This window comes from Suillus subalutaceus (genome assembly GCF_016647625.1).
Source record: "Suillus subalutaceus strain FC151 chromosome Unknown DFJ58scaffold_30, whole genome shotgun sequence".
Classification (NCBI taxonomy): domain Eukaryota; kingdom Fungi; phylum Basidiomycota; class Agaricomycetes; order Boletales; family Suillaceae; genus Suillus; species Suillus subalutaceus.
The window spans coordinates 135767-157031 of NW_024540279.1; the positions used below are offsets into that span (position 1 = coordinate 135767).

The 21265-nt window shown below is 48.5% G+C and overlaps 7 protein-coding genes across 7 annotated transcripts; 3 read left to right on the forward strand and 4 right to left on the reverse strand.

Moving 5' to 3' along the window:
* Positions 1–2135: 2135 nt before the first annotated feature.
* Positions 2136–4697, reverse strand: DFJ58DRAFT_264086 (pyridoxal phosphate-dependent transferase). Its single transcript, XM_041379540.1, has 3 exons — positions 3974–4697; positions 3224–3907; positions 2136–3174 (listed from the first exon to the last, which is right to left on the reverse strand). The coding sequence occupies exons 1-3, from the start codon at positions 4490–4492 to the stop codon at positions 2353–2355; spliced, it is 2025 nt and encodes a 674-aa protein (XP_041245938.1). The 5' UTR covers positions 4493–4697; the 3' UTR covers positions 2136–2352.
* Positions 4698–4739: 42 nt separating this feature from the next.
* On the forward strand, positions 4740–5461 carry DFJ58DRAFT_777804 (uncharacterized protein). Its single transcript, XM_041389583.1, has 2 exons — positions 4740–5000; positions 5088–5461. The coding sequence occupies exons 1-2, from the start codon at positions 4903–4905 to the stop codon at positions 5224–5226; spliced, it is 237 nt and encodes a 78-aa protein (XP_041245939.1). The 5' UTR covers positions 4740–4902; the 3' UTR covers positions 5227–5461.
* A 2642-nt stretch (positions 5462–8103) lies between these two features.
* DFJ58DRAFT_657648 (pyridoxal phosphate-dependent transferase) lies at positions 8104–10239 on the reverse strand (the record flags this gene model as incomplete). Its single annotated transcript, XM_041381991.1, has 4 exons — positions 8104–8545; positions 8580–8926; positions 8979–9662; positions 9721–10239. The coding sequence occupies 4 exons, from the start codon at positions 10237–10239 to the stop codon at positions 8104–8106; spliced, it is 1992 nt and encodes a 663-aa protein (XP_041245940.1).
* Positions 10240–12083: 1844 nt separating this feature from the next.
* DFJ58DRAFT_715481 (uncharacterized protein) lies at positions 12084–13521 on the forward strand (the record flags this gene model as incomplete). The annotated part of the gene is made up of 6 exons (XM_041384131.1): positions 12084–12112; positions 12269–12452; positions 12518–13009; positions 13072–13238; positions 13359–13386; positions 13411–13521. The coding sequence occupies 6 exons, from the start codon at positions 12084–12086 to the stop codon at positions 13519–13521; spliced, it is 1011 nt and encodes a 336-aa protein (XP_041245941.1).
* A 272-nt stretch (positions 13522–13793) lies between these two features.
* Positions 13794–15254, reverse strand: DFJ58DRAFT_725836 (uncharacterized protein; the record flags this gene model as incomplete). The annotated part of the gene is made up of 7 exons (XM_041385299.1): positions 13794–13956; positions 14072–14214; positions 14272–14731; positions 14794–14976; positions 15036–15046; positions 15105–15143; positions 15201–15254. The coding sequence occupies 7 exons, from the start codon at positions 15252–15254 to the stop codon at positions 13794–13796; spliced, it is 1053 nt and encodes a 350-aa protein (XP_041245942.1).
* Positions 15255–15527: 273 nt separating this feature from the next.
* DFJ58DRAFT_777819 (uncharacterized protein) lies at positions 15528–17926 on the reverse strand. The gene is made up of 9 exons (XM_041389584.1): positions 17653–17926; positions 17411–17599; positions 17051–17356; positions 16865–16989; positions 16789–16808; positions 16693–16741; positions 16421–16642; positions 16041–16368; positions 15528–15987 (listed from the first exon to the last, which is right to left on the reverse strand). The coding sequence occupies exons 1-9, from the start codon at positions 17892–17894 to the stop codon at positions 15813–15815; spliced, it is 1656 nt and encodes a 551-aa protein (XP_041245943.1). The 5' UTR covers positions 17895–17926; the 3' UTR covers positions 15528–15812.
* A 91-nt stretch (positions 17927–18017) lies between these two features.
* Positions 18018–21048, forward strand: DFJ58DRAFT_777821 (MATE efflux family protein). The gene is given in 16 exon segments (XM_041389585.1): positions 18018–18333; positions 18384–18753; positions 18773–18835; positions 18887–19104; positions 19160–19185; positions 19240–19319; positions 19432–19451; positions 19506–19577; positions 19630–19821; positions 19871–19931; positions 20038–20136; positions 20188–20283; positions 20336–20391; positions 20450–20556; positions 20609–20634; positions 20690–21048. The coding sequence occupies 15 exon segments, from the start codon at positions 18425–18427 to the stop codon at positions 20922–20924; spliced, it is 1680 nt and encodes a 559-aa protein (XP_041245944.1). The 5' UTR covers positions 18018–18333; positions 18384–18424; the 3' UTR covers positions 20925–21048.
* Positions 21049–21265: the final 217 nt, after the last annotated feature.

Here is a 21265-nt window from a genome sequence, read left to right on the forward strand (position 1 = left end):
ATTGTCCAGGCTAGTCACGTAGAACGCCGGAGGCTGTTGATAAGCACTATTAACAGTCGGCTGGAGCGGAGGTACGAGTCTGAGAATGTCCTGTGACGCTCCTTGGCACTAGGTTATTCATATCTGGTATCATCCCAAGTCAGAGAACTCATTTAGCACGCTATGAGGCGAAATGAAGAATCCATTGTATTTCGTAAAGTATACAATACAAACCGTTGAAGACGGCATCAAGCGCACAGAAGAGCTGATCCAGTCTATATGAGTTCGACTGAATTGATACCACGGGAGTGGATGGTCGTGAGGGAAAGATGGAAACAAAAGCGGCGGTTTGTGCAAGTACACCTCGAACACCAGATGAAAGAGCCTAATGCACTGTGCAGCAGAAAATCAAGAGACGAAGTAAACACTGAATGTCACTGGGAGAAGACAGAATGGGAAAAGAGGCCTGCAGGAATGAAGATATTTAAGGCCTCAGCCTGTTTACTGTGACGAGCGCTCAGTCAGCCAGTGGCAGCTGTCACTGTATGAAAGTACTTACCTGGACCTGCATGCTGATAGTGACGCTGTCTCCCGAGTTCATCCACTGGGGTGTGGCTGGCGGCGAGACGGGCTCAGCCTGCGGCCAAGGGTGCGAGTCACTTTTCGAAATTCGGACCTGCATCAACTTGAATTCAACGGGACTCATCTGTACATTACTACATAGAAAAATGCTGCGCCACTGCTGCGACTCCCGCGGTAATTGCCGCGAAGCTCGTTGCTGACCATCATGTGCATCATGTACTATATGCTCGTGTATGGCGCATTTATCAGAGCGTTGAAAGACCTCACATGATCATGATAACCTTACTCAGTACTTGCCAGTGGCGTCTTGAACTGCAGCACTGATAGCTCAATTGTAGTAAGTTTTGTCTTCTCAATTCATCATATTTCAGACTTCTGAATCGGCCTTCTGGATTCTGGTCAGGCTGATTCTGGCAGGCTGGGCAAAAGAACTATGGTGGTGTCATATTCATCTCACTCGTGCTTGGTATCATGATGGGCCAATAGATATGTTTTGGCTACTTGTGTAGCAGATGCATCATCAGTTGTGAAAAGCCACCGCAGAAGTATCCACATTGTGCGTACGTGAGTCTGCCATATGATGCGAGAAATAACCACTGAAGGACACATTATTAACAGATGACAATGTCACCACGTACTACGTAGAGCACTAATACAGGTATAGCGCTAGCTCAAAGAAACCAACCGTCTTCAAAAGATTCTTGCAGAGTACTCGACAGTCTTGCGATTGCTTTGAGCTGCAGACGTGCGATACGCGTGTTTCACTACTGAATCAATCATCCCTCGTCTGGAGATTCATAGATGCCCAAGTCATGGGCGTCTAATCCGGTAATTCCGGATCACGCTGGTTGCTTCACACCTTCTCCGAGCTGGCCTTGGGGCGCATTGTATATTTATACTCAATGCATCTATCGGATGGTTTGTTTTAAATTCACCGTGCGCTGGCCGCGTCTATCCCAGAACATGCATAGGTCGTCCTTCATGCCGGATCCATCATGACCAATGCCGTAGTAAGAATACTCCCCGTAGTAGTGAGCGACTGTTCCTCGATAGTATTACTATGATTTATACTCGTACAACTCCTCGCGCTTCTGCACATATATGTACATATATCAGTGTTGCGAAGGCAATCCAACGCCGCATCAGTAGAGTCTTGTTGAACAACTACTCTGCAGATCACCATGCAACGGTCACAGCTTAGTGAGTATGCTCAGGCAGGGCTTGGCTTGTAACTTCTGGGACAAATTGATTGCAAGCGTGGATAACAAGGGTCGATAGCACCAGGGCTGGCTGTGTTCCCAGGTTTGATTAAACGCGGACTCCGATGTGTATTGGCCACGGTGCCGGTGAGTTTCACCTTCTGAGATATGGTATTGGTGACGGCGACGATTTGACTTGCGACCGATTGGTCCCATCGATGATAAAATTAAGGTTGAGCATACGAACTCGAGCGTCTGATCAGTGAATACCTCGTACTTTCTGTGTCTGATACACTGTCAAGCATGCTGAACTGAATGGTGAATATGAGAGTCGAATTTCACGGCCTGCAAAAACAAAACATTATATATTTCTGGAAAGCTGTAAGTACTGTTGTGAAATATAATGCATCATATTTTATCGTTGTACAAGCAAACAGCGCGCCAATGGTCCTCGAATTGTCAATGTAGTATCTCACCGAAATTGAACGATATGTGCAATGATCCGTGAATGCTCCGCTCGAATGTCGGCCAGCGGGGAGTGACAAATAAATAGATGCCGGGCAGATACCAGACGAGACAGCCATGCAGGCGTTCACACAGAGTGCACAAGCTCCACTGCGCGCTCACAGACTTCATCAATTCCCCACCGCTCGCATGAACCATGTTTCATGTCCAGAATTCCGCCCACCTCGTCGCACGCCCGTAACACGATATCGATATCCTCTTTCGTGTGCGATGCGCTAGGACAGAGCCGCACACGACCCGTCTCAAATGAAGTGGCGGGGTACGTAACGACAACGACAACGATTGGTATGGGACGCGCACGCATCATACGCACGAATAGGGGCAATTTGCCCGGGTTAAAGATAAGCAAAGGAACAATCGGGCTGGAGGCATGTCCATAGACGATGAAGCCGAGTTTTTTGAGGCCCATGTGGAGATAACGGCAGTTGAAGGCAAGGCGGCGCATACGCACGCGAGCTTCAGATCCGTCCGCCAGAGACGGACGAAGGTTCATCCACGTCGGCAGCATGCTTGCAGGCGCCATTCCTGGGAGCTCTTCTGCACTTTCCTTCGGCGCGACGATTGAGCTATCAAGGCTAGGAAAAAGCGTGGATTTGGTGGGTTGTGGTGCCGGAGCGACGCCCATAATGCTGGCCATCGACACAACAACCTGTGTGATCACGGATGGAGTTATAGCTTCCGCATACGGACCTGAGTGACTGCGCAGGCGGAGAGCATCAATCAGGGGTTTCGACCCTGCGATGTATCCTCCAGCAGCACCAAAACCCTTGCTAAACGTGCCCATCAGAACATCAATTGAACCAGGAGGGACGTTGAAGTAGTCCGTCACACCCCGTCCCCGAGAACCGAGCGAACCGATCGAGTGCGCCTCATCAATGTAGAGGTAGAACTCGAATGAAAGCTCAACATCGTGTCACAACAGCAATTGCATTACATACTTTGTACTTCTGTTTCAGCTCGACAATCCTAGGCAGGTTCACGAGCGTCCCCTCCATGGAGTACAAACCCTCGACAATGACTAAGATATTCTTCCACGCACGATGCGTTTTGGGCTGGCCCTGGCTTATCACCTCACGCAGCAGGGACTCGAGACTTGACATATTATTGTGCTTGAATATCCGGACCTCCGCACCACTCTGGCGTATTCCAACCCGCATACTAGTGTGGTTCAGCTCGTCAGAAATGATCAAGGACCCCTTCCCCGCAAGTCCAGGGATGAAAGTAGAGTTGGTGGCGAATCCCATAGAACAGACCAACGCGTCTTCGGTGCCCAAAAAATGTGCAATAAGAGCTTCGGCGGACACATGAAGATCGTTGCTCCCACTGTCAAGACGTGTACCGCAGCTGGAGACGCCATATCGACGGATGCTCTCCGTGACTGCATCTGCCCAGCTGCCGCGGCCCTGGGAAAAGGCGAGGTAGTTGTATGATGAGATGTTCAGGGCGCGTGTCTTGCCACCGGTGTAGACCTGGGTATGGTTGTAATCAGGGGAATAACGGTCAAGGATGAGAACAGTGCGGCCGGGGACACCTGTGATAGGTTGGCCGTAGCAGTCATCCATGCGACGCTTCAGCCGTCGAGGGAAGAAGGAATCAAAATCTGAGTTCAACGGCGCATAACCCTGCATATAGAACAAAATGAGTTAGAGTAGCGAACAAGGTTGAGGAGGACAGAAGATGCCACATACATTATGGGGCATAAGGTGGGTGAAATGAGATTTGGCAAAACGCTTTCCAAAGAAGTCACGCAAATGACCCAACATATGGAGAATGAGGAAGCTTATGTAGGTGGCGAAGTGAATATAGTATGGGGGCTCCTCAATGGTGTGCACCTGGAACGGCCTCGTGTAGTCATGCTTAGAAACACAACGATAGGCTTCATTCGCACAATGACCAAACTCTGTGTGGGGGGTAGTGAAGACCTGCTCAGACGTGGGCGGCGTATGGGGATTCACGAGACAGTTGTTTTCATCATCCTCATTGAAGGCGATGTCTTCGGATGAAGTCGTAATAGAGGAGGAGAGGGAAAGTGCAGGGGTTGGTGTCTCGTGGGGGTTGTCGCGAGTGCGAGCGCGAGACTCTGCTCGTTGAATAGCAGAAAGATATGACACCGCCGTCGTTATCGATGATAACTGGCTGAGTGATTCTTTCTCCTTGAAAATGGACGGAGAAGGGGATGGCGGATTCAATGTCATGAGAGACGGCATTTTCTTGTCCTGTTCAAAGGGGAAAGGAACATCTGTCAAGCCTCGGAGACGAAGTAACTGGAGCTGGAGAACAGGGATGTTATAAAACTTCGCTCGTTTTATAATATGTGCGGATCGGCATCGAACATATGATGGATTTAGCTGCCACGTAGTGATGGTATGAGCACCGTGAGCGCCTATACCGATGACGGTATGTGTAACCGCTGCAGGAAACGATATGGTGACTATGACTGTCGTATATGCGGACTTTTTTGGCCGCACATGCTTTGTTCGTGCGCAAGATAATAAGCTGTCGCGTCAAAGCCTGTCCGTCACCTACAAAATTGGAGTTGCATGTGATTGAACGTTAACATTCCAACAGTCATCCACGAATTGCGATAATATGGCGGTCCAATGGCAGAAACGGTTTGATGAATGTTGGGCCACGTCATGCTATGGTGCTGCCTCTTGCTGCGCGTTTTTTGCTTTGTCGGCTAAAATATGGCAGCGCAGGATACAAAGTCATATCCTGAGATCGATGTATCATGATGTGACATGTATTCAATATTAGTCGCATGAAACCTGTTGCAACCATATATTAATGAATTCAACTGACGCTTAAGCATGTATTTTGTTCCCTATTTAGCGCAAAGGGCCCAGAATCTTCTCCTGTCCTAGAAGTCATCGATAATATCTTGCCATTTGTACCACGGGTGGGCATTGAATTGCTTCACATAGGAGCAGAATACGTATGAGGTTATGCATAGAAGCACTCGGTACAGCACTCAAGGATTTGCTGGGCGTGATGGTGTGCGGTGTGCCGGTGGCACATTGGCATAGGATCGAGTTCAGCGACGGGGATCAAGTTCGGCCAAAGTCATAAGATCGAGTTTGTTTTTGATCTGCTAAGCCGTATATCATGGTCAAACAGGAAGAGTACTGAGTGGATGTGGAAAACAACGCATGCGCTACTATGTGCTAGCGCTGATTTTGAAACAACAGGATGATTACTTAAGTATAGGATATGTTGTTATTTTCTGTGGATTATGTAATCATTTTCTGTTTGGTAAACCTTGTATTGTATCATGAAAAGACGTAGCACACGTCACAAAATAAAAGTGCAGGCGTGCCCAATATGTGAGGTTCAAACGTTCATGGAGAGCTATTATCGTATAAGTAAATGGTACTGGTTTGGGTGAAGAATTGTGAACAACCGATCATCCCGGATTTTTAAAATCTATTTGATATTTATTTGATATTTTTGCTCCAGTCTGTTTCTCTTTGAAACTGCCTTTTGGGCGTACATGCTATGGCCAGCTTCATCGATGCATATGTGCATCCTCGCATTCTTATCTTGACACTTTTGCGCGTTGCGCTAGTGGCGTCTGATCGATATCAAGAACTTCCCAATGATACAAATTTCATCGTGTCATCGTGCTGGACCGTGACTGTGTGCATTTGATTTAATTTGCGTTATGTATCATAGCTCAGTTGATCAAAAAGACTATAGCTAGCGTCCGGGATTTATTATGCGTGCATGCCGTTTAAGCAGTTAGGTGTGGTTTAGGCAGATACTATTAAGTGAAAAGAGGGTCTTCATAAGATCGAGTACCAATCAAAATTGGTTGAAATTGTATTTCAAACTTATATAGTCATATCGGCTAAATGACTCGGAGTACCAGTGACTTGCCAACACCTACTCGTAGACCTAAAGCTTGGATACACTTATCTGGATCCATGCAATGGTGAGTTCACTGTAAGTTGCGCTCGAACCAAACGTTTCGGACGGGTCCTGTCCTGGGAAGGCCGCCAGCCGCTAGTGTTGTCCATTTCGCTCCTCTTATTCGGACGTGCCTATTTCATTTAGGCAATGCTTTCTCTATAGATAGCTATAGGCTACTTCCTGACAACAGCGAACGGGTCTGCCCGTAGGTTATCCTGAATGTCTAGTAGGCTTGTCTTATTGTATATAACCATAGAACGGCCCTCTCAGATCTGGCTCTGGGCAACCTGCAGGGCAACCCTGGTCCCTGTTTTTCCTCCCTGGATTTCTCTGTTTGGCACCTGTCTGTCATTCATCCGGATATCCACTCATGCATGCAACACATTGGGATGATGTAGTATCACGGTAGTACCACATCCCAATTTGTTGCATTCTACATTGGCCCGCACATCAACGGCCTGTCATCAGTAGTCGTATCATGCTCCGCAGACCGTCGAGTGCGGAACTTATGGGACATCGAACAGTATTTTGCAAATACATCGAACGTTCAACGTCGTTCAACCTCGCACTCCGAGATCCTCTGCATTTTTTGCTTGCTCTCGGATCGGCTTCATCGAAAATGATAAAGGACTTGCGAGACGTCTGGAAAGTTCTTCAGCCATCGGACCGTCAAATACATTCGATAGGCGGCGCTGACTTTCCTTCTCTGGGCAAGATATTGTCTCTGCTGAAGCCTGCTTGGACGCAAGAGGAAGAATCTCAGAGCCCGCATCCGTTCGCAGTGTTTTAAATTTAAAACAACAACGTGATCATTCTGACGACGACTTGTGCATGCGTGAACCCAAAGGCGGTCACGATTCACGGACGATAGAGCGAGAGCAACTAGCTGAGACGGAAACGCCGTGGGTATGAACTATGTCACGACAATTAGTACGAGTGAAATACGGAAAGCACTTGATTTAAGATTAGAATCGAAAGAAATGGTGACGACACAGGTAAGAAGGTGCCCCGGCGAAACTGCTGGGCCACAGAACAACGCACAGTACTAGCACTAGTTGGCACGATAGCATTAGTCACGGTGGTCAGTAAGTCACTCGACTTGAAGTTCTACCAGTGGCTTTCGATAATCACGATGTCATCATGGCATATGGTATCAGCAATCAGTCCAGGAGAGCCCATGTTGTCATCAGGTTGATATTATGATGACCCAAGAATCGGAATTGTCCACTGGCAAGAACAACTTGAATTTCAAGTTGAACAGGCCGTGGAACTTGGCTTGCAAAATATTTTGAAGCGATGCAAGCGCCTTCCTAATGCTCACGTGCTCACGTCAGCCCAGACCTCAGGCAATGAAAGACCCACTATCAAATAATGGGAACCTACAGTTGCTAACACCTCCGCGTGTACGACTTGCATGCGGCAGTGCTCCAGGTCCAAGTCATCATCTTCATTGCGAGTCATTACTCATGCAACCTCATGTCTCGGTGTCAGAGAACCCTGCCAAGCCACTGCTTCTCAAAGATCTCGAAATGCTGGAGGATAACTTGGCGAAGGTAACACAGAACACTGCCTATGCGGGCACAACAGAGAATGGCGAATTTGCAAACACCACGCAGGGTGTGACACCGAGGTGACATCGTCAACACAAATAAATGTGTACTGATGACCATGCCCTTCGCCCCGATCTCTCTCCATGCAGGTAAACTCTTTCCTGAGCTGTGAGTAAGCCCAGTTAGAGAATACCTACTACAAGACTGTAGGGCTCTGCCAAGAGGCACCAGAGCGGGCAAAATGCCGCACTTGATTCCGTCCTTCGAGTTAAATCATGAATATGGAATATGGATAGATGGGCCTAGATAGGTGGATCAAGGAGGCACTAGAGGAGACGGTCACACAGGCATTTAAACGTTCACACAGAATGCACAAGCTCCACGGCACGCTCACAGACCATATCGATCCCCCACCTCTCGCCCGAACCATGTTTTAAGTCCAGAATTCCACCCACCTCATCGCATGCCCGTAGCACTGTATCGATATCCTCCTTTGTGTGCGACGCGCTGGGACAGAACCGCGCACGGGCCGTCTCAAACGGAGTGGCGGGGTACGTTACAACAACGACAACGATTGGTATGGGGCGCGCACGCATCATACGCACGAACACGGGCAATTTTCCCGGGTTAAAGATAAGCAGAGGAACAATCGGACTGAAGGAATGTCCATAGATGATGAAGCCAAGTTTCTTGAGGCCCGCGTGCAGATAACGGGAGTTGAAGGCAAGACGGCGGATACGCATGCGAGCTTCAGATCCGTCTGCAAGAGCCGGAGGAAGGTTCATCCACGTCGGCAGGCTGCTTGCAGGTACCATACCTAGAAGCTCTTTTGCACTGTCTCTCAGGCGTGACGATCGAGCTCACAGGCCTGAGGGAAAGCTTGGAATTGGTTGGTTGTGGTGCCAAACCAACGCCCATGATACTGGCCATCGATACAACGATCTGGGCGAGCACGGGGGGCGAAGTTGCTTCTGCATATGGACCGGAGTGACCGCGCAGTCGGAGACAATCAACAAGAGTTTTCGGCCCTGCGATGTATCCGCCAGCGGCACCGAAGGACTTGGTGAAAGTGCCCATCAAGACATCAATCGAACTAGGAGGGATGTTGAAGTAGTCCGTTACACCCCGTCCATGAGGACCAAGCGCACCGATTGAGTGCGCCTCATCGATGTAGAGGTAGAACTTAAACAGAAGATCAAACATGGTAACAAATAACTATCATTGCAAAACGGACCTTGTATATCTGCTTTAGCTCGACAATCTTAGGCAGGTTTACGACCGTGCCCTCCATGGAGTACAAACCCTCGACGATGACCAAGACCTTCTTCCACGCACGATGCGTCTTGGGCTGGCCCTGACTTATTGCCTCACGCAGCAGGGACTCAAGGCTTGACATATCATTGTGCTTGAATACCCGTACATGTGCGCCACTCTGTCGTGCACCGATGCGAATACTAGCGTGGTTCAGTTCGTCCGAAATGATCAAGGACCCTTTTCCCACCAGTGCAGGGATGAAAGTGGAGTTGGTGGCGAATCCCATAGAGGTGATTAACGCATCTTCCATGCCGACAAAACGCGCAACAAGGGCTTCGGCAGATACATGGAGCTCGGAGCTCCCGCTCTCAAGACGTGTGCCACAGGTGGAGACGCCATATCGGCGTATGCTTTCCTTGACTGCATCTGAGCAGCCGCCACGACCCTGGGAGAAGCCAAGGTAGTTGTACGATGAGATGTTTAGCGCACGCGTCTTGCCACCAGTGCGGATCTGAGTGTAGTTGTTATCTGTGGAGCAACGGTCGAGGATAACAATAGTGCGGCCAGGAACACCCGTAACAGGCTGGCACAGGCAGTCAGTCATACGACCCCTGAGCCGCCGAGTGTAGAATGAATCAAAATTTGTGTTCAATGGCGCGTAACCCTGCGCATGGAACAAGATGTGATGAACAAGTTTAAGGAGGACAAAATATGGCACATACATTCTGGGGCATAAGGTGGGCGAAAGAAGACTTCGCAAACCGCTTTCCAAAGAAGTCGCGCATATGACCTAACAAGTGGAGAATGACAAAACTTATGTGTGTGGCGAGGAATATATAGTATGGGGGCTCCTCGATGGCTTGCTCCTCGAAAGGTTTCGTGTAGTCATGCTCAGAGACGCAACGATATGCCTCATTCGCACAGTGACCAAACTCTGTGTGAGCGGTAGTGAAGACCTGCTCGGAGGTAGGCGGTGTAAGGGGGTATACAAGGCAGTTGTTCTCATCGTCCTCGCTGAGGGCGTTGTCCTCGGAGGAAGCTGTGATGGAAGGCGAGGAGGAAAGTGTAGGAGTTGATGCTACAGAGGAATCATCGTGACAGCGCGCACGAGTGTCTGCCTGTTGAACAGCAGAAAAATACGACACTGCCGTCGGCGTTGATGGCAACTGGCTGGGTAATTTTTTCTCCTTAAAGATGGATAGAGATGAGGATGGAGGATTCAGCGTGATGGGAGACGGCATATTCTTGTCCTGTAAAACAAATAAACCGCCGTTCGAGGACGATGAAGGAACGGGGAGAACAACAATGTTTTAAGATCGAACCTGTGTCACGATATATGCAGGGAAACTCTCGCCAGCGATTACGATCTGATTCCTAAACGCCCCAGCTGGTTTACCATAACAACCCCCTGCAGATATGATGTGGAGCACAGCACATTAACAGAATCTCAGGGGGCTGAGTTTTCTCCTGCCGATAAGAATGCAACTCTATTATGAAAAGACAGTGTCATCAGTGTGGATGAAGGTAGACACATTCGTACCCACGCGATGCACTGATTGTCGATCATCTTAGAAATAGGCTCCAAGCGGTCATCCGTAGCCATAGGACCGTAGAAGACACTTGTTCTTCATGAATTATCATTGATATTGAATGACAGCTACTTGTTTATCTCACGTGTCTGTGCGTGATTCGCGAGACTTCGAATAATATTGTTGGCGGAGTGCTGTATCTATGCCACTGGAAACGGTGGTAATTGAAGGTTTAGGGCCATTTGGAACGGGAGTAAGGTCATTTAGCGGAAGTATAGTTGATCATACTATCACGAAAGTCCCGGGGGTCATCGCTACTGTTCAGCATTATGCTATCCAAGCCAGGGTGCATCTGATGGGCCGCTGTAACTGAATCAAGACTGTCGTCCGTTTAACTGTCACGCCAAAAGGCAGTGATGCTGAAAGCTCACGTTTCAGTATCGCGAACAGTATTTATGTAACTCTAGTAAGCCAGCGTGCTTACAGCCGCACTTCTAACGCGACGCTATCATCCTATGATATCCCGTACCCGGGCTCATTGCTGCTCCTTGCCAACGCTGCTTCGAGGGTGGGGCCTGAGACCTTGAGGGAGCGAACTGCGAGGGAGTGTAGACTGAGCGAAATATGATGACGGTAGTTATTATGTAACGTTTAAATTTCAAGTTGTAGCACGTGCCAAATGATAGCCGAGGCGATGTGGTTGTGGGAAGGAGCCTGGTTTGCTTCCTGTACTTTCTCTGCTAATATTAATCAAATGAGTCAATATGTCAGGCCTAGGAGGTTCCCACTGCATTGCCAGAGTGCCGCGACAAGCTCCTCACCTTGTAAAGCCCAACGCCCCTGACAAGCCCCACTCATGCTGCATCAGTGCCTTACCATGCCACATCAATAGTTTGCTGTGTTTATTCTCCTAATCCGATACATCAATGATGTTCCTTTTCCATGATAACAGACTAAAACGTATGCCCATAGGCAACAAATTTACGTTCTAATCTGTCCGATTGGCACCATGTGGGCGGTAAGATGATGCATAGCTTGATTTCTTCCTCGCTTGTGAGGCCCATAGTAATAGCATTGCCTCCAGGCGTTCCAAATGAGAGTCACCCGGCTAAGTATTACAAGAGCCAGTCTCGACCCCCGTGACGCCGTCAACCTGTTGGGCAATGTGATTGCAGGTGTGTCACTGTTTTGCGGGGGACTTCATGTTCAAGTTACCGGCTTACCGTTCTCCTTGCCAGCAAATCGGACTGGATGAATGCAAAGTCGTGCTGTGACAATACTAAAGTGAAGTACCCCCGCCACTGTACATGCAGATGCGACATGTACTGTTCAAATACACCGATAGTTGGCCGACTCGGAGGATCCCCTTGACTACTACGATGTCTTCCGAGTCATAATACCCGTCAATTTCATATTTACTATCTCCCTCAAGTTTGGTACTTGAGACGATAGACGTTTAGCCTATCCGGTATGACCTGCAGCTGGATATGTACGTAGAATAGGCATATCATATTTTGCATGGTAGAAGCGCCAGGCTAAGTATCCGGCAGCAATCAATGCGGCGAATGGTTCTCCTCCTGAGAAGGTACCGGACCGGTTATGTAGTCGCTGTTCGCTTCAACTTTCTACAACTTTGAATGATGCTTAGTTATCCAACCGTCACCTCTTCGTGCATTCGAATCCTGCGCTCATCCCTCAAGACACCCCTCAAGTCCTTCTCCACCTCACAGCCCACATTAAGCACCGCCAGCTCAACCAATCCTAATTTCGTAAAGATAGTCGAAGTAGGACCTCGCGACGGTCTCCAAAATGAACCCAAGCCAATCCCACCTCCCATCAAAGCAGAACTCATAAATCAACTCGCTATCGCAGGGATCCGCAACATCGAAGCTGGCAGCTTCGTGAGCCCCAAATGGGTGCCTCAGGCACGTCTCTACCAGTACTCTCCAACACCTCAACACTCGTGCTAATATGCAGACGTGGCACACAGATGGCAGGCACAGCAGAGGTCCTATCTCTCATAGACAGTTTCCCGAAAACCGGTTACTCGGTGCTCGTCCCAAATCAGAAAGGGCTAGACGACCTCTTAGAAATACTTTCCCCTAGCACTTCTCCGAACTCACACGCAAAGCCCCCACCTCCAGTCACCGAAGTCGCGATCTTCACCTCTGCAACAGATGCGTTCTCTCTCGCAAATACCAACGTCTCTGTTTCAGGTTCTCTCAAACGTCTCGCACCAGTGGCGCATAGGGCTCTTGATGCTGGGTTGAAGGTGCGAGGGTATGTTTCAGTAGTCGTCACATGTCCTTTTTCTGGACGCGTGGATCCGAGACTGGTTAGGGATGTTTCGAAGGAGCTAGTACAGATGGGATGTTACGAGGTGAGCTTGGGAGATACGACAGGCGCAGGGACACCTGCCAGCATCCGTGGGATGCTTGAGGAAGTTGCAAAAGAAGTAGACGTAGGGATCCTTGCTGGACATGTAAGATTCACTCGCTTATATCTTATTTTATGGTTGATTCAATGTTCTTCTGGATTGTGTAGTTCCACGATACGAATGGGACAGCGACTGCCAATATTATGACTGCTCTTGACTTTGGGTTGCGGACATTCGATGCGTCTGTTGGTGGCCTTGGAGGGTGCCCGTATAGTCCTGGCGCCACGGGTAATGTTGCAACAGAAGATGTCGTCTATGCTCTTACTGGAGATAGGTTATTCGGCGATATTGGTGAACCATATGGTGAAGCATCCATTTGTGCATGTTTCTCCTTGTGTGAGCTGATCATATAATATATTATAGGCAATGGCAAGCCCGCCAAGACGGTGCAAAGTCGATGGGATGTAGGTCCTGTTGACCTGGTGCGACTCGCAGAAATCGGGCAGTGGATTTCTGGGGTACTCGGGCGAGAGACCACGAGTCGTGCTGGCAAAGCCCTATTGGCGAGACGGAAGAGAGAAGAGGAACGTAAACGAAAGGAAGGAGCAAAGTTGTGACATCGCGACGCTTCCGAGTACCCTTTTGCGAGTTAAGCTGACTCTGTCCGCTAGACTCGGACGTGAATTTATCTTCCTCGAAGACCACAATCGTCCTGCATACTTTTTATCACTGTGACAACCCATGTACCGTTCTCCTCTATGACACTATCTGCTTCGAATCAAATAAGTACTCAGGGTATCACAACTCGTAATCAGATGTCCTGTCCTGAAGTAAGGTCCAATTTCATCAGCGTTCGCTCCGTGGGCGGGTAATCCATACTCCCGCACTCTCACTCAGGTTTTGAGCCAAATTCCTTTCCAGCTTCTATATCTTCCAGCGGAACACGGTCATACTTGCCCCCATCCTTGGGACTTTGCTGAGATTCGACGTGTTTCACCCACGTGAAGTAAACGGACCCTAGAAGGATGATTGCAATGGAGCAGACACGGCCACTGTAGAAAAAAATGTAAATCACAAATCTTGCCAACAAAAAATAGGATGCGGCCCGCAACAAACGGAAGAAAGAGAAAGCAGCCACATGACACGATGCGGACGGAAAACACGCACCCCGAGATGATATCCTCAAATAACACCACCCCTAATATAGATGCTGCTACGCCTCTTACTGCGGAGGACACCATGTGTGTGATGGGCGAAGTAACCTTGATGGACAAAAGACTGGCAAGGCTCATCATAAAGCCAAGCACACCCTAATGATACATCAATCAGCAATAGCGTAAATTACCAAAGCTGGAGTGAAAACCCACCGTGATAACCGACCCCCAAATGAACGTCTGCAATTCGCTCAGCTTTCCTTCCTTGGCGATAGCACCTGCTCCGTAAATCAAATCCTCAATCGCTGGAACCTCGCCGGCGAATACAATGACGGGGATCATCGCAACCGCGCTGAACAAATTTGTATACCACGACAGGTTGATGGCGCTGCCTTTGACTACATCCAGACTCTTTTTGATGACCACGCTGTGCACTGCTGTGATTGCGGAACTTGCAACGCCAAAGACAATACCGGCGAGAACCATGCGGACAGAATCAAGAAAGATACCAACAAAGAAGCCGAGGGTAACAATGGAACAGCTATAGAGAATGCGGAGGGACGGGCGCGCGGAGAGGAAGAAGTAGGAGGTAAGGACTGTGAAGGGGAGGACGAGACCACGTGCGACTTGGTAGACAGATGCGTCGACAAACTTGAGGGTATAGTTGCTGAAACTGGTAACAAGACAAATGAGCCAATGTCAAAACCTGGCGTTGTTGATTCATGGGAGTCATACCTCAATCCCACGACATTCAACGCAATGTTGGGGGCGAGCTGGATGAGAAGCTGGGTGTCCACATATAAAGGCAGAACTAATAGGCGGGTTGTATGTGCGGCAATGAAAAGAATGACGGCAATAACAAGTTGGGAAAAGAGGAAGAAGAGCGGGGCATCAGTGATTTTGAGAACCCATTTGTTCCTGTATTTCAAGACGGATGAGTGAGCTTGGTAAACATTGTGACAGAAAAAGAAAATTACGCCATGACCATCTGCATGCAAAGGGATTAATGAACGAACAGGAGGGTAGTAAGTAGGAGACGGACGTACACATAGTGCTGCTACAAGGTAGAAGAGCACTGTGCCGATCTGCAATTAGAGTCCCTGGTCACTGGAGAGCAATGGAATATGACGATTGGGACGTACGACGAGAAGTCTGCTGCTCTGCGACTGCGAACGAGTATCATGCTTGTGGGACATTGTGACAATCGAAGTGCCAGTTAGTTTGAGAGGATTATAACACTTGTTGGTACTGTGAATATGTGTTGTGGTAGCCTAGGAATCTTAAGTATGAAGAGTTATATCATGAACTGTTGAAGTGAAGAAGAGCGTCGTGAGTAGGAAAATTCATGTATACTACGGAGTTGGAGCGGGAACAATCAATTTCGTGCCAGCAGCGTGGCAGTGTTACATAGTCATTTTCCAGGCTCAGCTATGCGTTTGCACATAGTATGAACTGATTTTGGAATTAATCTCCCCAGGTTTCCCCTAGTTAGACCATGTAGAAGGAGGACGGTTGCTCCTTCCTGAGTTCTTGCAATATGGGTTGCCTCGCAACTGTGTCCTCTCTACCCGTACCATACAACCTGTACATATATACTCATCAATGCGGCCATCCTGGGCAACCCTTTTCATACAACGATTTCACCTCCATAGAGACATAGCAGCAGCGCCGCTACCACCCCTGCTTCCAACTCTTGAGCATCCAGCATCTGGCCAGAGCCCTGGGCTCAGGCCGCCGTCGGCCTGTTGATTTATTCAACAAGTCAGCGATTCCAGCGGCACACAACATCCACGACCGCTCCTCTCTGCATCCATCAACCATGCTCGATGTCGTGACCAACTTCCCGCTTCCATCTTCACCAGCTCCAGCAGCTTACTCATATCGAACGGCAGCGACGTATCTGCCTGGATGGCACCCACCACGTACGATCTGTCCAAGCTACAATTCAGCATCGAACACAACGTAACAATGATATCACATACATCACCGTACTCTCTTTCAGAGGCTCTACTCGACCACCTGTCTTCAATATGTCGCACATCTTATCAAGGGGCGTATCCCGGTGGTGCCATAGGTTATAAGCCCGCATGTACTGCGGGCGAGGGGGCGCCGGTGCTAATGACGGAAAATTCGGCGCATTGGATTCCGGCGGCGTAGGTGATGCTATCACCTTGGTAGTACCCGTCCTTAGACTAGGTGGATCGACTGAGCAAGTATACTTGGTCGGGTCAAGTTCTTTGTTGCTAGCTTTGGCCAAGTCCAGGAGCTTCAGGTGCACCATCAGTGCTGCATGCGCATCATTCGCCGCATCTTGATGGGTGTCATTAATCGAAGTTTTCCTGCATCACGTTTGGGAGCTCACAATGCACCATCTTGTCGTTCAGGTCTGCCTCCCAATTATTGGTGCGCTCTTTGCTCTTCGTTAAATTGTACTCGAGGTACATAGCAGTCATCTTGGCGAGACTGACTACTCGTCGCTTGTATATGCTAGAGAAAGTATCATCTGCGACATGCGCAAGTGCACCAAGCTCGACGAGTCCTCGGGTTGTGATCCCAAAGTCACGATACAATTTCTCGCCATCATCTACCATTTTGCGTCAGGTGAATCACAGTCCACACCTCCAAGCTACGTACTGTGGATGTTCGCCCCCGTCTTTACGATGCTTGGCGACTCGATTACCTCCTTGCGGGCTGTCAATGGGACAGCACAGATGAACTAATTGGGCTTACCAAGACCCTTTCCGGAAACCCTGCCGCACGGCCAAGTATTCAGGTGGTAGCAGACCATAACTGAGGGATAACGTACGTTTCATTTGGCTCACCTGGATCAGCAAGATAGTTGATTTATCGCACAGTTGCACTAGTGCTGTTCGTCGTTCCTGGGCACCGGAATTCCAGAGTACACGCCACTCGAGGTCAAATCCAAGGGGACTACAAGACCATAGTGAATGCTTCGGTGCTGCTTGTCGATAACAGTTACAGGTGAACATACCTTTCAAGTGTTTGAACCAATTTGTTCGCCTCATCCTCGCAGCGCGTGTAGACAACGGTGGGTGAGGGGTCGCAGTAATCCACGTAGGAATAGTTAGGCAAGTTAGGCATTGAGGAGGTTGCTTCGACAACGGACTTCGACTTCGACTTGGACATTGTAACTCGACTACCTTTTCCTTTATAAGATTCGGGCATTTTCCCTCCAGGGCCTGAGCTTCGAGCCACCGTCATACTGGTGAAGCTTTCGCTGTTGTATACTCCTGCTTTGTTAATGTCGCCACCCATTTTCTTCGGAGCAATTCCCCGTCTAACTCTAATAAGGATCTACACTCGGTTATGCGATCGGCCATGAGAAACTGACCTTGATATTCCGGTCTCCATAGTGTTTGTGTGATTTAGGGATCTCTTCAGTACTTTATCGGGTTGCAGCGCAACGCATTCTGTACTTCTCTGGTTCTCGTCGAGATTTGCCACCTTGTTATTCGACTTTGACAGTGCAGAAGTAAGGGCGACTTTACGTCTGGACTGCTCCAAAAAGAATGGGTGGATTCTATGTATCGAAAAGTTGAATTCGAGGTATAGAACAAGCTATAAGACGCGTACGGCTTGGGCTGCTTCTCACTTGAGTTCTTTGTACCCTTCAGGTTCTTCTGTGCGAACAGGTTACCCTCTAATATCTCGATTGAACTGTCAGAATCCACTGTGTCGCCAAACGCCTTCCGTGGCTGTGAAGTGTGTTCGGAATCGCGAACCTCTGGGTTGGTACATTTCCGAGTGGGTGATTGGAGGATACCTTGACGAGAGACTACCCTTGCATTAGAAAAGACGCGGTTTTTTGTTGCCATTAGCAGCTATCGCGACTGGGTGCAACGCCAAGTTGAAGTTGAATCGCGTCTCGCGCCTTGTCACGTGATGTAATATGGCCAAATATACATACATCCCTCGTCATCTTGTTCGCTTCCTTAGCATAATCTTTCATTGATAAATTTAAGTATAGTTTTGGATCTAGCTATATATGCAGGTGAGTCGTATAATAACGTTGATAACGTTTAATCCTCTCAAACGGCGAATCAAAAGGATAATATTTTGGTGGTGTAGAAGTTGAAATTGACGATTTGTCTGCAGGTATCACATGCTGACCTGAGCTCCGCACCTTATTTATGTAAAACCCTTTAATTGCGGATGACCCTGGCGGTGACTTTTTTGACTTAAATCCTTCACTTCTCCCCCTTATCTTTTCTCTCATTTTCAACGAGTATCTATATCAGAAGTTCATTCGAACAGGTGAGCAATCGATTATCGAATGTCAGACAACACTTACGTCAATCTAGTAGCTCTTTGACTCCGAGATAGTATCAACAACCAAGTTGAATTAATGGCACACTTATCTGGCACACCATCGTCCCTTCCCCAGGACTATGCCATTCTCTCTCGTTTTGCTGCTCCCATTTCAGGAGAAACGCAGGAAGAGACTGAAGCCTCTTCTGCCAGGTTGAACGACCAGGAAGAATACGGTGAAGAGGATGCCTTGCTTGCATCAAGGAAGCAAATTAGGCGCACCAGCTTCCCTTCATCGTATATCCTTCCACCGCAACCGTCCACGAATATCATTCCTACAGCTTCGGGTGTGCTTCAGCCGACTGAGAACACACCCCTCTTAGCTCCATTGATGCCACGCATCCGAGAGAAACGTGGACTTTCCTAGTGATGGTCATGAACCTAGTACCGCTCAAATGTACTGGGAAGAACTATGTATCTTGGTGAAATACTCCTTGCCTGTCTTTGGGTGAGTTCATACATCAAGTTTACTGTCAGTTGAACCAAACCCTTCTGTTAGCACCCATGTCCTTGAGCACAGCATGATAATGTCGTCCGTGGTCTCCATAGGCCATATCTCAACCGTCTCTCTTGCTGCCGTCACTATTGGGTTCATGACTGCTAACGTCACTGGTCTGAGCATTATTCATGGCCTCGTTTCAACCTTGGACACAATGCTTCCCGGGGCCTGGACTTCTGATCAGCCGCATCTTGTTGGACTATGGACGCAGCGCATGAGTGAGCATGATTGTTTGTTTGTTTGATTCTCGTTACTTACCTTTGTTATTAAAAGCTATTGTCGTGGCTGTTGCACTCATAGTAAGTCGTCGAATCCCGTTGAACGTGTTTTTCACTGAATCATCGGGTTATTAGCCTATGTTTGCTATTTGGTTCAATGCAGAGTCTATCCTGCTCTTACTGAGGCAAGAGCCGGAGGTTGCGCAGGCTCGCTGGTATCTACTTGAAATGGGCCTCGTTAGGTCTGCCGGCCTATGCATTCAATTGTATTTCCCGGTGAGCTTGGCTTTCTTACTTATAAATCATTGTCCTGATTGACATCGTCAGCCGATATTTCCAGTCGCAAGGTGTGTAAATCTGTTCTAACCTGTGGTTTGACGCTCACCATCAATATCCGTAAGGTCTTTTTAATACGCCGACTCGTATTATCGTAGCAGTAGCACCTATTAACGTGCTTTTGAATTATCTGCTGGGTGTGTTTTGATGCTCGGATTTGATCATCTCACACTTATGCGTTCACCGCAGTATGGGGCCCGGAACCAATCAGGTTGGGTTTCATCGGCGCCCCAATAGCGACATCAGTTTCCTACAATCTTGTGTCAATAATCTCTGTCATCTACGGCGTTTTCTTTGTTGAGAGAACTGCCTGGCATCCGCTGTCAAGGCGATCCTTCACCTCGCTAGGTCTTCTTGTCCAGCTTGGATTAGGTGGCGTTGGTGAGTAACTGAGACAATATCGCACGCTACCAAGCTCATCTACATATAGGTCAGGTTGCTTCAGAGTGGTGGTCGTGGGAACTAATCGGGCGTGCGTATATTTTCCCTTTGTTCGTTGTTGGGAGGAAACATACTGAATTTCGATTTCACAGTTGCTGCTAGCTTGTAAGCGTTACGTTCTAGTATCAACGAATTAAAGCGATGTTCCGTATATAGCCTTGGGCCTACAGCGTTGGCAACCCAATCAGTCCTTTTGTCGACTTGTTCGTCTACGTTTCAAGCCCCATTTTCTCTGGGTATTGCGACCTCCGTCCGGTTCGTTCCTGTTCTGCACGGGTGACATACTGAGTCTAACTGAAACCACAGTATCGGTAATCTTCTTGGGGAAAGGAATGCGAGGCGTGCTGGAGTTTCTGCAAATGTAGCTATCCTGCTCTCTGCTGTAATAGCAGGATTCTTTTGGTTTGTTCTGCTTCACTTGTGTTTGACGCTGTTTTTTTGAGACGTTGCCCAGTGCCGTTTTGCTGACTTTCCGCAAGTCATGGGGTTATTTATTCAACAACGATATCGGTATGTCTGAATACCACATAGCAGAAGTTACCCCCTCACGTACAGCTCACACTGACAGAGGTCGTGACACTTGTGGCATCTATCCTGCCATTATTAGCGTTATTCCAAGTACCCGACTTTGCATGCGCTATCACATCCGGAATACTGAGAGCTAGGGGTAAACAGGTACGCGCTCTACCATACTCCGCCCGTCATCTGACTGACTGGTACTTGTCAGTTCACTGGAGCTCTACTCAATATTAGGTAAATTGTGTCAAATCCACTCATCTGGTTCGATGTCTACTTACGCGTTCTTCAGCGCCTACTACATCATTGGGATTCCCTTTGGGTTGTGGCTCACCTTCAAGCAAGACATGCGACTCGCAGGGCTTTGGTGTGGTCTCACCGCTGCCCTGCTTTACGCGTCAACCCTTAGCATTTGGCTCTGCCTCAGAACAAATTGGAAGAGGGAGGTGGAGAAAGTGGCTGAGCGCCTTGCTGTAGACAAGAAGTACCGCGATGGACATGCGGACTCTGAACATGTGACGCAATGATTGGCCTAGTTGATGATATACGTTGGTTGGAAGTGTGGCGTAGGCCTGGTTTGGTTTATTCATGTCTTTAATGACCTCACGAAGCTTACTTGAACTAAATCCCCTTGTGGGAAATTTATTATCAGACTGTGCCTCGTCTGGGTGAACACATGGGTTCTCATGCCCGACTGCTTCTTTCGAAGCCTTGTCAGAATGACAACTTGGATGTTGAGCGGTTCGGTGGAGGCACATCCGAGTCGGACTGGGCAGTAGCCTGACGTTTTGATCAACGGAGCAACGCCACCCACGCACTTTCTCATGGATGTCAATCAAATGGAATTAGGTATCTCGAGGAAGCAGAT

Coding starts and splice junctions, on each gene's coding strand:
- DFJ58DRAFT_264086 (XM_041379540.1), bottom strand. CDS start 4,492: ATGCCGTCTCTCATGACATTGAATCCGCCATCCCCTTCTCCGTCCATT. Junction 3,908..3,973: donor CCCACCTTATGCCCCATAAT/GTATGTGGCATC, acceptor TTCTATATGCAG/GGTTATGCGCCGTTGAACTC. Junction 3,175..3,223: donor AGCTGAAACAGAAGTACAAA/GTATGTAATGCA, acceptor CTTTCATTCGAG/TTCTACCTCTACATTGATGA.
- DFJ58DRAFT_777804 (XM_041389583.1), top strand. CDS start 4,903: ATGAATGTTGGGCCACGTCATGCTATGGTGCTGCCTCTTGCTGCGCGT. Junction 5,001..5,087: donor GCAGGATACAAAGTCATATC/CTGAGATCGATG, acceptor AATTCAACTGAC/GCTTAAGCATGTATTTTGTT.
- DFJ58DRAFT_777819 (XM_041389584.1), bottom strand. CDS start 17,894: ATGGCAACAAAAAACCGCGTCTTTTCTAATGCAAGGGTAGTCTCTCGT. Junction 16,643..16,692: donor GACGGGGGCGAACATCCACA/GTACGTAGCTTG, acceptor GCAAAATGGTAG/ATGATGGCGAGAAATTGTAT. Junction 15,988..16,040: donor CTGAAAGAGAGTACGGTGAT/GTATGTGATATC, acceptor TAGCTTGGACAG/ATCGTACGTGGTGGGTGCCA.
- DFJ58DRAFT_777821 (XM_041389585.1), top strand. CDS start 18,425: ATGGCACACTTATCTGGCACACCATCGTCCCTTCCCCAGGACTATGCC. Junction 18,836..18,886: donor TACTCCTTGCCTGTCTTTGG/GTGAGTTCATAC, acceptor CCCTTCTGTTAG/CACCCATGTCCTTGAGCACA. Junction 20,392..20,449: donor TTTATTCAACAACGATATCG/GTATGTCTGAAT, acceptor TCACACTGACAG/AGGTCGTGACACTTGTGGCA.